The 14,870-nt window shown below is 37.4% G+C and overlaps 1 protein-coding gene across 2 annotated transcripts in view; it reads right to left on the bottom strand.

The window, feature by feature from the left end:
• LOC107582065 (neuronal acetylcholine receptor subunit beta-2-like) overlaps positions 1-8,116 on the bottom strand; it is a 34,781-nt gene extending 26,665 nt beyond the window's left edge. For both annotated transcript variants that reach the window (XR_001608898.1, XM_016267786.1), the window contains exon 1: positions 7,819-8,116. Coding sequence is in view for 1 of the 2 variants with exons in the window: in XM_016267786.1 (XP_016123272.1) it covers positions 7,819-7,864 (46 nt within the window). In the remaining variant the exon portion in view is untranslated. The remainder of the gene's footprint in view (positions 1-7,818) is intronic.
• Positions 8,117-14,870: the final 6,754 nt, after the last annotated feature.

Here is a 14,870-nt window from a genome sequence, read left to right as displayed (position 1 = left end):
ATCTATCTATCTATCTATCTATCTATCTATCTATCTATCTATCTATCTATCTATCTATCTATCTATCTATCTATCTATCTATCTATCTGTCTGTCTATCTGTCTGTCTATCTGTCTGTCTATCTGTCTGTCTATCTGTCTGTCTATCTGTCTGTCTATCTGTCTGTCTGTCGGTCGGTCTATAAATCTATCTATCTATAATACATTTTATTTAATATTACTGACTCAAACTGATTACATTACGTTAAACTAAATTATACTAAACTTATACTAAATAAATTGGGTAAAATGTGGTGGAAGCAGTGCTATTAAGGGATAGTACACCCAAAAATGAAAATTCTGTCATTTACTCACCCTCATGTCATTCCAAACACACAAGACTTTCATTCTTTTTCATTCATCAACAGGGACGTGCACAGACATTTTGAGGGGCAGGGGCTCAAGTGGAAAAAAGGGCACTTCTCATATTTATTTTTAAAAAATTCTAAACAAAACTTTAAATATATTAGGGGTGTGCGATATTGACAAAAAACATATCTCAATATTTTCTGGGATTTTATCGATAACAATAATTAGACAATATTTTGCTGAGTGTGTTATTGTGCTAATATCTTAAGGACTACCATGGACAGCTGACTCCTAAAGTTTTTCATATTCTGCATATTCTGTGTGGTGTTCAGTTCACAGCAGTGATAGAAATTAATCTTTTCCAATAAGTTTAAATTGATTTTTTACTTTTTATAGGCATTTTTTACCTTTATAAAGCCATTTTTTTCTAAAAGTGTGCATAATCTTTTCAGTGAAATTCTTAAATTGAATCAGTCAGTTAGAATAATAAGTAATTTGGGCTGTTACCAAGCAAATAAATCAGCAAATAAATCAGTACTGACAAAATTCATCTATGCAATGCAGAGAAAAGACAGAAGCTGCATTAGAAGTGGAATTTAGATGCATTTACACACAGTTTAATTCAGGACATGAATGCATTTAACCTGCAGTTACAAATGCATTAATACTGTTTTGATATTTTAAACATAAAACCTTGAATACTGATATTTGAATTTTTTTTAATGAAGATACTTTAAATGTGAAATTAAAACTGCCAGTAGGTGGCAGCAAGTCACTGTTAATAAGTGAGTCATTGCAATTGAACCGAATCATTTAAACGGTTGATTCAGGAGGAACAAATCAGCGTCATGTTGCTCAGAGATGCAAACTGGAATATTTGTTGGCGAAATAGAGCAAAAACAGTCAATATTGTGTCTAAAACGTAAGTGTCTTAATATTAAATTCTTGTTTATTGAACTGCTGTATAAAATCAATATCACATTTGTAATCATGCTGCTTTTTGGTGGAAAAATGTCAGTCTTTGCATGATACTGATTAACTATATGAAATGATATAAATATATACATTTCTGCCCCCATATCTTTAATTTTGTGATCATTCTAATTGCATTTTAATGCCCATTTTTTCACAAGTTGATATGACTCTTTAGGGTTTTAATGAAAAGTCTGTAACATAGTTTGGTTAAAATTTCTCAATGGTAGTGTAAAAAACAAATTTTTTACCCTGTCAAAAACAGCTCTTTTCAGAGCATGCAGATTTGTAGCATTTTCCTTTAAATGTTAATGAGCTCTGCTGACCCTGCCCCTCTCTTCGTAAAAAATACCTTACACTCACTTCTTCTGTAGGTGAAGCTGGATCACGAATGATTCATGCGAACATAGACTAGGTTGACCATACGTGCCATTTTCCTAAGTTAAAATATCTAGGTTTTGGCTTTGTTTGCGTGTGCAGACCGATCGGTGTATGACATCAAAATACCTCGAGAGCATTTTGAAAGCATAAGGAACCGTCTGTATGGTATTTTGATGTCATACACCGATTGATAGCCAAAACCTAGATATTTTAGGCAATATAGAAATCCTGGCCAGGACGCGTCCTGGGAAAATGGCACGTATGGTCACCCTACCATACGACGCATTTATGTAGATCGGGGCCGCATTCCCTTCAAAAACAAACATAATCCACTGCGTCTTCAGCGGCTCAGATGTCAGGAGCAAACAACGACTGCTATGTTCATTATTACATCCAACAACAGAAGACCTCAATCGCTTAGGAGTCATTCTTGTCTACATCTGCTCCGGCGGTGAAACAATGGAGGACTGATGACAGCTCACTCAGGGCGGGTCTAAGGTAAGACACCAGTCCAGTCTGTGCTGAAACACTACTGTCAATCAAACTATCGTGGGAGGGGCCTGTCTGTGTAACGTCACACAGACAGGCATCTGAGATCGGCTCGATTTGAGAAAGGGGTAAATATTTTAGTTAGGGTTAGGGTTAGGGTTAGAAAAAACACTGGGTGGATTTTTATAATTTTAGGGTGGTTGTGTACACACACTGCCAACACACATTTCAGTTCAGACAACTTGTAAAAGTGCATGTAGCATTATATGACCCCTTTAAGGGCTAGTTCACCCAAAAATGAAAATTCTGTCATTAATTACTCACCCTCATGTCGTTTCAAACCCGTAAGACCTTCATTCATCTTCGGAACACAAATTAAGATATTTTTGATGGAATCTGAGAGCTGTCTGACGCTGCATAGACAGCAACGCAACTGAAATGCTCCCAAGTCCAGAAGCGTAGCAAGGAGATCGGTAAAATAATCCATGTGACATCAGTGGTTCATCCGCAATTATACGAAGCTGCGAGTATACTTTTTGTTTTTGACCCTGGACCACAAAACCAGTCTTAAAGGTCGATTTTTCGAAATTGAGATTTATACATCTATAGGAAATAAACTTTCCATTGATGTATGGTTTGTTAGGATATGACAATATTTGGCCGAGATACAACTATTTGAAAATCTGGAATCTGAGGGTGCAAAAAAATCTACATATTGAGAAAATCGCATTTAAAGTTGTCCAAATGAAGTTCTTAGCAATGCATATTACTAATCAAAAATTAAGTTTTGATATATTTACGGTAAGAAATTTACAAAATATCTTCATGGAACATGATCTTTACTTAATATCCTAATGATTTTTGGCATAAAAGAAAAATCAATAATTTTGACCCATACAATGTATTTTTGGCTATTGCTACAAATATACCCCAACGATTTAAGACTGGTTTTGTGGTCCATGGTCACATTTGCCTTTTGTCCTTTGGATAATTAGCTGTAAATTCGAGGCACAGGTAGCTTAGTCTTTTGTTCATCATCACTCACCTCAACAGCAAGACAAACACAACTGGAAAGGGAGGGAGGGCTTCACTACTGCGGCTCTCTGTCTGTCTGTGATGCGCATCCGCCGATCAATGTGTGCTACACTGCTGTGCTGCGCGCGCGGAGATGCGGAGGGAGAAAGGCATGCCAACTCGACAGTCTCAACATTTCCCGACCCGACCTGATAGTTTGATTTTTTTATTTGTTTGACAGGGAAAGCTGTGCGCAAACAGAAACACACGCACACATATATATACATTCATTTATTAAAAAAATCAAGCCCCCTTTGATGTCTATGTGTGCAAGTGCCTGTTCATCAAAACAAATTAAGATATTTTTTATGAAACCTGAGAGATTTTTGTCCCTCGATTTAAAATCCACTGCACCAAACTTTGACACTTCAAACATAAGTAAATTATAAATACATTTGTAAATAAATTATAAATACATTTGAAAAGAAATCTGTATGAATTGAGCAGTTTAATCCAAGTTTTCTGAAGAGACACAATCACCTTATTTGGTCAAGAGATTTAGTTTAGGTCTTTATTCACATTTGTGACCCTAGACCACAAAACCAGTCTTAAGTCGCTGGGGTATATTTGTAGCAATACCCAAAAAATACATTGTATGGGTCAAAATTATTGATTTTTCTTTTATGCCAAAAATCATTAGGATATTAAGTAAAGATCATGTTCCATGAAGATATTTTGTAAATTTTCTACCGTAAATATATTAAAACGTAATTTTTGATTAGTAATATGCATTGCTAAGAACTTAATTTGGACAACTTTAGCTTTCAGATGATGTATAAATCTCAATTTCGAAAAATTGACCCTTATGACTGGTTTTCCGGTCCAGGGTCACATATCCAAACTTAATTTTTGATTAGTAATATGCTTTGCTAAGAACTTAATTTGGAGAACTTTAAAGGCGATTTTCTCAGTATTTAGATTTTTTTTGCACCCTCAGATTCCAGATTTTCAAATAGTTGTATCTCAGCCAAATATTGTCCTATCCTAACAAACCATACATCAATGGAAAGCTTATAAATCTCAATTTCGATTCAAACTGACCCTTATGACTGGTTTTGTGGTCCAGGGTCACATATAAACATTTTGTCTCTTCAGAAGACGAGAAGAAGCAGCGAAGAGTCCTTAGCCATCTTCAAGAATCGGCTAAAAACACATCTCTTCAATCTTTATTTGACCCTCTAACTCTAGCACTCTCTAATTGTATTCTTTAAAAAAAAAAAAAACTTGCCCCTTTTAGACTTGCACTCTATTCATTTACTAACTGCTTATTTTCTTAAAAAAAAAAAAACACTAGCTTCTCTAATCTTTTTGGGTTCTATCTATTTGTTTTCTTTTTTATTTATTATACAATTAACAAAAGCAAAAAACGGCCTCTAACACTAGCTTGCTCTATTCTTTTTCTATTCTGTCTGTTTTCTTTTTATTTATTATATAATTTTTTTTAAAACTTGCTACGTGTACTGCGTTAAGCTAACTGAGACTTGTTATAGTACTTGCATATATCATTGCTCTTTTGTTGATTTTGATTGCTTCCATTGTCCTCATTTGTAAGACGCTTTGTAACCGTCTGATAAATGACTAAATGTAAATGTAAGACACAATCTCTATAAGTATTTAGCAGCTCAATTCATAAGGATTACTTTTATAATGTCTTCATTAACTTTTTGAAGCATCAAAATTTTGGTAGAATCTCTCAGGTTTATATCTTCATTTGTGTTCCAAAGATGAACAAAGTCTTATGGGTTTTAATGACATTAGAGTGAATAAATGATCACAGAATTTAAATTTTTGGGTGAACTTTCCGTTTAAACTTTCAACTGCAATGTTTTATTGTAGTTCAGCAACAGAATAGAAATGTAAACTTGGTAATGCAAAGCATGGTAGCTTTTATTCTGTAAGTTTATTATCTAAAATACCATAAGAGATTATTTCTCAAAAGACGATCTCAAGAGTATAGAGTGTAGGGTTTTAGCTGAACAAGAGCTAAACATGTCCTACAAGTCAGTGCTTGTGACTTGATGCCACTTAATAAGAGAACAGGCCCCAGACCACTGTTATACTCCTTATGTGTGTATTACGTAACCCTAATCATTCACACACCGGATGCATGTCTGTTCATCACCATAACAACCTTTTCAGTCCTCTTCAGTTAATGGTTATCTAATATGATTGGGTGGGTTACTGCATTAACTGCCTAATAATACACGAGTGAGTCTAATACACTATGCTAATGTACTAGTACTAAATCTATTCTTATGATGCTGCTAAGAGAATCTTGACATGCTTATACCACGAGGAAAACAGGGCTGTGGGTTTGATGGGTGTGGGATGGTGGAGCGAGGACCCTCCTCTTTTTTGACCCTAACAAACCCTTTCACCACACATCTGATGGTCACTCGTTCTTTTACTCATTTACTTGTAGTCAGAGTTAACTGAATTAGCCTTCTGACACTGAGAAAGGAGGACCTAAGCCGATTTCCACCAGCCAGCGATAATTGTGCGTGTGTGTGTGTGTGTGTGTGTGCGCACACATTTATTTATTTTTTCTTTCATACTAAGCTTGTTCAGTTATAATTCTGGTTCTAACAATATTTTTCAAATTTTTTTCTAATTGCAACCATTACATCATCACATTTTTTGCAGGTCAGCTGTGGTAAGATCTTAATTATCTGGTTTTAAATGAAACATTGTTTAAAATGACTGAATTATCCAGACTATATTAGGTTACACCAACAATAGATTGTTAAAGATCATCAGGCAACTCTTTACATTTTACAAATTACTTTTCTCCCCCCCCCCCCCTTTTTTTAATTTTTTTTTTTTTTTACAAATTTGACAAACTTTTTTCTTTTTTTTTTTTTTATCCCTCTAAACCCTAAAGTCATTTTAACCCTTTGGAGTGTGTGATGTTACCAACCTTTACCATTAAAGGAATAGTTCGCACAAAAATGACGATTTACTGAAAATGTACTCACCCTCAGGCCATGGATTCACTTGAGGTATTATTAAGGATTGTGTTATTGTGGACTACAGACTCATATTTTGGCCATGGTTTAAATTGGAAAAAACACCTTAATGATGGGGTCCTTTCTTACAAACATGCATATTTTCACTTTAACATTATTATGTTAATTGACAGACTGGATTATTGTGATGTTTTTATGAGCTGTTTGAACTCTCATTCTGATGGCACCCATTCACTGCAGAGGATGAATGGGTGAGCAAGTGATGTAATGCTAAATTTCTCAAAATCTGTTCTGATGAAGAAACAAACTCTTGAATGACCTGAGGATGAGTACATTTTCAGCAAATTTTCATTTTGGAGTCCTTTACTTTTTATCCTCTTTTGATCATTCATCTGTCCTGTTTATACCAATGTAGTACCAAGTACCTCTAAATTCTTTTTTGATTCCAGAAGATCCAGTTACTGTAGGTAAAATGAAATAGTCCACTGTATTGGACTTTGATATGTGTTTACTGGGCATTTTAATAGGAATTTCCATAAAATTCTATTGTGGTTACCTTTAGGAATATTTACAAAAAAATGATTATGTAATTTTTAAAATGCAAAAAAAAATAAATGATTTACGTAATTTTATTTAATTATATGAATACAGAGCAACAGCAGCAGGGATTAATACTAAAGACAGCAAGATATGTGTGAAAATGTGCATGATGGGGGTATGTGTGTGATATAGTATGAATAATATAATGAATAACAATTCATTATGATATTCATACTATGTTTTATTTTTAAATTTTTATCAACAAATTGTCATTTACTTAGATCACTTTACAACAAACCCCTAAATTCATGGTGACAGATGTGTAACATCTGGGTTGGAATCATTGCTTTCTTGTTTTGAAGTAAAAAGAAACATTAAACTTTCCGTAGTGATTTAATAATGCATGCATCAGGGGGTTAAAGACCCATGCCTTATGTTTCCACACGCACACTTCAAGCCATTTCTGCAACCTCGCTTTATGAACATGGCAATTTAACACAAGCTTTGCAACTATACCCAATCCATTCCTGCGAGGCAGTGCTGCGTGATAAACACAAATTAAGTGTTATCTTCATCAAGAGGCGACCCCAGAAAGACTCTAAAAATCACATCTCAGCAGTTGTGGCGGTTGCGGCTCATTGCAATGATGATGTGTATTATCATTCAGGCTTACAGTGCCATAACCGCTGCTCGGCACTTCTGCGCACAAAGAGAAGCGGCCAACATGCCCGCAGCCGTGATTCTATATTAAGGCGCTACAGCACGCGCTGTGCGCATCTTACAAGACGACAGGAAATATGGACATAATGTATCCGTTAACACTCAGGTCACACATGAAATATTACCACATTACCAGAGTGATTGTATAGATTCATCCACCGCCCAGCATCTCTCCATCTCCAAAAGAGCTACGGTTTGCTTCCATGCATCCCTTCTTCAATGCCAATATCATATGACTGTGCTCGCGCAGCAACCTGCATTACGAATGCCTGGTTTCGCGAATAAAAGTCTCAGAGTAGCGTTTCCCCTGCTTTGAGAAGATAACTTACTTTTCACAATGGCGAGGATGCAGAAGAGCGTCCACAGAGCCATCATCTCAGCGAGGACGGGGAAGCATCTGCCGCGCGTGAACTGCTCTCTCTCCAGTGCGCGCGTGTGGTCGTGCGTATCGGAGCGTGACTTTGTCGAGGTGGACACGCGCGCGAGGGTTAAAGATATTTTCTTTCTTCTAGACGTTATTCAGTACCTGGCATCGTTACGACAGCGGCTGTAGGTCGCTGAACGCGTGGTTTTCCCCAGCGATGGAGTGGGAACGGTTTTATGAGCAGCCAGGTAGATGAAGGACTAGTCGCGGTGCGCGAAAGGAGATGCGACGAGATGACAGAAACGGCGAAGGGGAGGGGCGGGGGAGGCAAGCATAGCTCAGATTCCCCTTCACTGCATCCGGTTACATAGATTGTGTTGGGGTTTTTTATCATCACAGGACACTTACCATTTCCTTTAGAAGGTCATTTGGTCCACCTGGAGACTCGCAGTGCGTCTCAGAAGAGGCTTTTCTTTTCAGTGACAGCACGTTCTGTGGAAATATCGAAACCAGTTTCTCTGTTTAAATATGACTTCAAAAGCAATCAAAATATTTGAGATTACAATTACAATTTCCACAATAAACTAGTCATGAAATGTGTAACTCATTCTGTTGTAGATCTACTTCCATCAAAATGGTCATCATGAAGTGGTGGGGAATTGCAAGCAATCACAGACAGTTCTGTTGCAGAGAAGTTCATTTTATGAGAGGTGTGAATTATAAGGTTAATTACTATATAGGTTCTCTATCTTAAACATATGCAAAACATATTTTGTTGAACATGATAGAATGCCAAATAGGCATTTTCCCCAATTTTAAGAGATACAAGGATCTGTTGGTCTATTTTCGTCTTCCGTGTTTGAAATCAATAGGTTGCACTTCAGTATGTTTACAGTACAATCTTAAAACTAAATTTATATATATAATATATATATATATATATATATATATATTGGCATCTATGGTTCCATGAAGAACTTCTGGTGGAAACTTTCCATTGCACAAATTATTCTTTATAGTGGTAAAAGGTACTTTAGATTATTAGGTTCAGATTATTTTTTTCATGCTAAGAAAAAAAATCTTGTAAGAACCGTTGCATGGAAAGTTCTTTGGGGACCCCAGATTATACATCAGTGGTACTTCTTAATATTATTAATAAGATGGCTTGATCATTTGACACTTTAAGCACTGAAAAAAACATTTAGTCTACATATAACAGGAACTTGATAGAAATGTGGACGTGCACACCCAAAATACACTAGAAGCGAATGATGCAAAGCTGCTGAACTTTGCAGGACTAACAGTCGCTAACTTGAATTTACACTGTAGCTATGATGATTATAACGGTCCATGAATATTCTAGAATGTGTGATGTTGTGACTCTCGATTTCTTTATATAATCTGTTCAGAATTTGAGTGACAGTTGTGTTTTTCATGCTTCTACCAGGTCAATGTGATGTTGACCTTTTAGGTACTTGATTTGCACACTCTTAATAAAAATAAAGTCGATGAAAAATTTTTTTTTTGCAGCAGCAGCAGCAGCAATAATATAGAAGAAACATTTTTGGTTGGCCAAATAATTTTTCATTGAACAGTTTTTTTTTTTAAAGCAGGCCCTGCCTGGATGTTAAACGTTCTTCATGGAAACATTGATGCTAATAAAGAACATTTATTTTTATATAACTGATGTATAAACAGTTCTCAAGTTGTATTGGATATGTAGCCTACATAAAGTCAATTAAAAAATGTGATTACAGTATCATGGGTTATAATCAACAATTACACATACACATTTTGATGTCAACTATCCAGCTGTTGTAAGGCAGCATCACCCTACTCCAACAGCAAGAAGTAAAGCTCGCTCTGTATGGAGACTTACGCTTCATTTGTTTTGCCCCAGGGGAGCGGGTGGCTGGGTGTGAGTTTTTCAAGGAGATGGGTATCGTCTCTCCACCAGTCAGCATCGTTAACATCACCGTATGACTGAGTCCTGTCCCCACATAACAACCGCTCTTGTCGGCATGTCAGTCACTTCTGGCCTTTCAACCAGTGGTTCTGCAGTTGCTGTGTGTCAAAACTCAGTGCTCAGCGTTCCAGAAATAACCGTCGCTTCCGGGGAGATGATGGGGTCTCCCAAGCTCTCCCCATCTCCTAGTTCGCTCTCTCTGCATCTCATGCACTCACAATATTTATGGCTCTCTCTGTCTTTCATTACACATACACTTACACCCTTTGGCCAAAATGTCTATTTTTGCAATTTCTCTTGGGGGACCCCTATAGATGACCTTGGCTTAACATCACTGAAGACACTAGCACGAGGAGGAGGATCAAGGGAAGGATGTGGAAACAAGAAAGGGGAAGAAAAAGGAGAATGGATTAATAGAGAGAAAGAGAGGAAAGAGAGAGCAGGGAGATGGAATTAATGTGCAGGAAAGCAAACGCTTGGTCACTGATGACTCACTGACTGTTACGTAGGTATTCATGTCCTATTCACACCATAGTGTACAGCTATGCTCTTCACGAGCAGTGAGTCACGCAGAGATGAGGATTTCTCAAGCTTCCTGGCATATGATGTCTTCCGTATTCTGACTTACTACAAAGTGTGGAGAAAATGTTGAAAATGGAGAGGTGACAGGAAGCAAACGTGAAAAAGATCTTTAAAAAGCAAGAGTAATAATAATATATTTGTCATCATTATCAGGGTTACAAGCATCCTCCAAAGTGTTCGACCAAACCATGTAATGTATTTGCATATTTATATAATGTATAATTTCTAAGTATTTTTAAAGGGGCCATATGTAGAATTCAGAAGACTTCGTTATTAGTGACTCCGGTGGCCTTTAAGCAAACTGCAGCCAGCAACTTATTGCTTGCGCTCATTAATGAATCCATTTTCATTGTATTACACATTGACATTACAGTTCAGACACACACACACACACACACATATATATATATAATAGATGCATAATAATAGATATATACTGTATTTTAATAATATATTTAATATTAAATTTAATAAAATTCAAACATAAAATAATTATATATATATATATATATAAAAAGATAGATAGATAGATAGATAGATAGATAGATAGATAGAGCTATATTTTGAGATAGATGATCAAACATGGATTTTCTTCTCTATTGAACCACATACATTCTTTTTTTTCCCATCTGCTTAGCATTCTCTTTTCACCATCACCATGTTCATCACTTCTAAATACAGTCTGTCCTGCTGACATTTTTGTTGTTCTCTTAAACTTCCACACTCTCCTCCATGTCTTCCTCTACTGTTTCCCTCACAACCTTCCACTCCTTCCCTTCATTGTTCTGTCTTTCCTTCTGATGTCATATTCTATGTGCACCGTTTTGCACTCTCTCTCTCTCTCTCTCTCTCACTCACTTTTGTATAATTTTCACCTCCCTCTCTATATCTCTGCAGAGCTGAGCTGACAGGGAAACTTCCGTGCTCCAAGTGCTCGGAGTCTCTTGTTGAATTATTTACAGACTGGGACCCCCCGAGTGCTTATGCCACCCCTCCCTCCCTCTTACCCCTCCCTCTCTCCTTCCCTCTCTGTCTCCTGCAATTTGCTGCTGGCAGCTTTCTCTAACCTATATGATTTTGACACACTGACTGACTTCAGCTGTCATGAAGAACACTATTTTGCCATGGATTTGACTGAATAGGTTTTTCCTATCAGTTCTAAATGCAATGTGAAGGAATAACTATAGGGAATTGTGTGGTCTCAGTCAGCTATTAGGAAATAAGAGAAACAGACATTTTCTTTGGGAAAAGAGGTGGGCAAGAATGAATATATTCACACATACACAAAGACAATATATATTGTGTTCAATCTAATCAGATGAGTATACATTTACAATTGTTCATATGGCAGATGCTTTCCTCAGAGCTGACTTACTGTACATACGATGCATTCAAGGTTTATATTTTAGTATGTGTGATCCCTGGGAAATGGCATTGCTAGCGCCATGTCAGTTGAGCTCTTTTAAAATATTCCATTTCTTATTTACTTATGCATTCGTCCTATTATTTAATTTATTATGTATTTAATATTATTATTTATGTCGTTTTTCGCTTGAATTTTGAGATGCCATGGCAATGTTTAATAAGTGTCTGGAAACACTTAAGGGTGTCTGGAAACACTAAGTTTGAGGTTGGTAAGATTGGTAAAAATGTTTTTGAAAGAAATCTCTCATGCTCACCAAGGTCCCATTTATTTAATAAAAAAACAGTAAAACAGTAATATTGGGAAACAAATTAAATTTAAAATAACAGTTTTCTATTTTAATATTTTAAAAATGTAATTTATTCCGGTGATGGCAAATTATACATTACTCCAGTCTTCAGTGTCACACGATCCTTCAGAAATTATTCTAATATGCTGATTTGGTGCTCAGGAAACATTTCTGATTATTGTCACAGCTGAAAACAATTGTGCTACTTTTTGTTTTGTGAAAAACCGTGATACACTTTCATTACATCAGGATTTTTTGATGAATAGAAAGTTCAAAACAACAACATTTATTTGAAATAGAAATAAGTCTATTTAACCTTGACCCAGACAGTTTTAAATATGGATATTTTTCTTACACAAATGCATCGATTCACTTCAGAAGGCCTTTATTAAACCCCCAGAGGAGCACTTTTTAAATGGATGGATGCACTTTACTGCCATTATAAAGCTTGGAAGAGCCAGGACATTTTTTTATACAATTCCGATTGTATTTGTCTGAAAGAAGAAAGTCATGTATACCTTGGATGGCTTGAGGGTTAATTATGGGGTAATTTTCATTTTTGGGTGAAATATCCTTTTAAGCAAAATAGATCTGTTGTGGTTCTGATATGTTACTTTTCTTCAGGGACTTTTATGTGTGAATAAGAACGAGACTGAGAGATTTAACGAATTTAGCATTATCTGCTTTATTTCAGGCTTTGCAGTCTTACATTGTACAAAGGCAAAATCTTCAGTGAACATGCTTTTTTTTCAATCACATTTCTAAACAATAATCAAATTTAGCATCCTTTAAGATTAAAATGGAACCCGTTACCTTTAAACAAAAAGACATACATTGAAACGTAACTTCCCATCACCAAGAGAGTGATACCACATTCAGTACGCCATGAATCCAAACATGACTACATGGTCAGTAAATCTGTTCAACATCCCACTATTCCCAAACTCAAACCAATCAATAGAAAGTTTCATCACGTACAGACAAGAACATTAGCCAATCAACGGCAGTGACTCATTTATCTGATGAACGAGCCAGCTTCAATTTGCTGTATTGATCCAAACTAATGATCTAACCTCAGCTATCCAGGAACTGCCAATGTGTGATGAAGTGTTTTTTTTTCTTAGAGGATAAATTAATATGAGAATTCAACTATAATTCTAAAATGAATCTATGCTACCGATCCTAAAAATATCAGCTGTGCAGATTCTGGCCACTTAAATGCAGTCATTGTTGAAGGAAGTAAAATTTGTGTCTCTCCAAGGAAAGTTGCAGTTTACCACTTCTGCCAGCACTCCTTCAGGCACAAAATTAGATCAGTAACATGATTGGGAATGATCTTGTGAGGCTGCAGTCCCAGCGCACTCAAACAAGGAATGAGGAAATAACAAAACAGAAGTCTGCAACAGATACACATTACGTAAACTGTTGCATTTAAACTACAGTTTTTGTCAAATATATTTCCTCCTTGGGTCTTTCTAGTGAGTAAAACCCAGTTCCCTTTCAAGGGAACTTCAAACTGCGTCCTCTAGGGGTCACTATGGGGAACGCCTCGTCGTGACCCATGTCTGAAGCATACATTCAAAAAACATCAACATCAAACATCATGACGTCACTACCGGTGCGACTATAGTATAAATAGGTGCCGGGAGAACACGTCATTCTCTTCTTCGTCTTCATTGACTGCTTTGTTTGAAGCGTGCATTCCATGGTAAGAGCGATCTTTCTTCCTTCATTATGGCGAGCACTAGCAAGACGTTTAGAAGATGTGTGCATCCGTGTCGTCGTTATTTGACACCTGATGACACACACGATCTTTGCGTCTTTTGTTTGGGCGGAGAGCACGCACGTGATGTCCTCGAGTTTTTCGGTGAAAAAACTTTTTCGGTGAAAAAACTCAGCTCTCATTTGTCTCTCTTTTTGAGGAGAGAGAGACAGCCATTTGTTCCCCGCGGTTCAGGACCCGCCGCTGCTGAGGCACGGAGGAGAATAAGCTTGTGGGGATTGCAGGTGGATCTGGCCGATGAGTTTAAAGAGGGGATTTCCTTCTCTGTATGAGGAGGGTGAAGAAGCTGAGACTGAGCCCTCCCAATCTTCCTGCCCTGCATATGATGAGCTATTGGAGGTTATGGATTGTGCCACGACGAGGCTTGACTTGCTGTGGAAGCGGGACAAGAAAGTAACGTCACGAGGTCGTCTCAATGAGCGTTATCTTTCTGACCATAGCCCTCCAGCTCAGGTGAGCCTTCCTTTTCTTCCTGATCTTCATACAGAGATCGAGAAGGAATGGAAGAGGCCGTTTTCCTCACGCATCAATCGGTTCCAGCATACGAGTTATGCCAACATTGAGGGGATGCGTGAAAGCGGCTATGAGAAGATGCCCCCTGTAGAAGAGACGCTGGCTAGCTATCTCTCTATGGGTGAGACATCCTCTCTTAAGACTCCCTCCTTGCCATCTAAGCCCCTTCAGGATACATCTCGCTTAAATGGCAGGGCATACGCAGCAGCAGGTCAGGCTGTCGCTTCGTTGCACACAATGGCGGTGCTTCAGGCGTATCAGGCTGATCTACTGAAAGACCTGGATAAAGGCGAGGGCCTTTCTCCGGATGCGGTAGCTGAGTTGCGCCACACCACAGATCTCGCTCTCCGTGCTACTAAGCAGGCCGCCTCTGCTATGGGCAGGTCCATGGCGGCTATGGTGGTAACGGATAGACATCTGTGGCAGATATCGGGAAGAAAGAGAGGGGCTTTCTTCTCGAT

This window comes from Sinocyclocheilus grahami, unplaced genomic scaffold (genome assembly GCF_001515645.1).
Source record: "Sinocyclocheilus grahami isolate Dianchi unplaced genomic scaffold, SAMN03320097.WGS_v1.1 scaffold40.1, whole genome shotgun sequence".
Classification (NCBI taxonomy): domain Eukaryota; kingdom Metazoa; phylum Chordata; class Actinopteri; order Cypriniformes; family Cyprinidae; genus Sinocyclocheilus; species Sinocyclocheilus grahami.
Note: the sequence above shows the minus strand (reverse complement) of the source record. Positions and strands in the feature narration are given on the sequence as shown.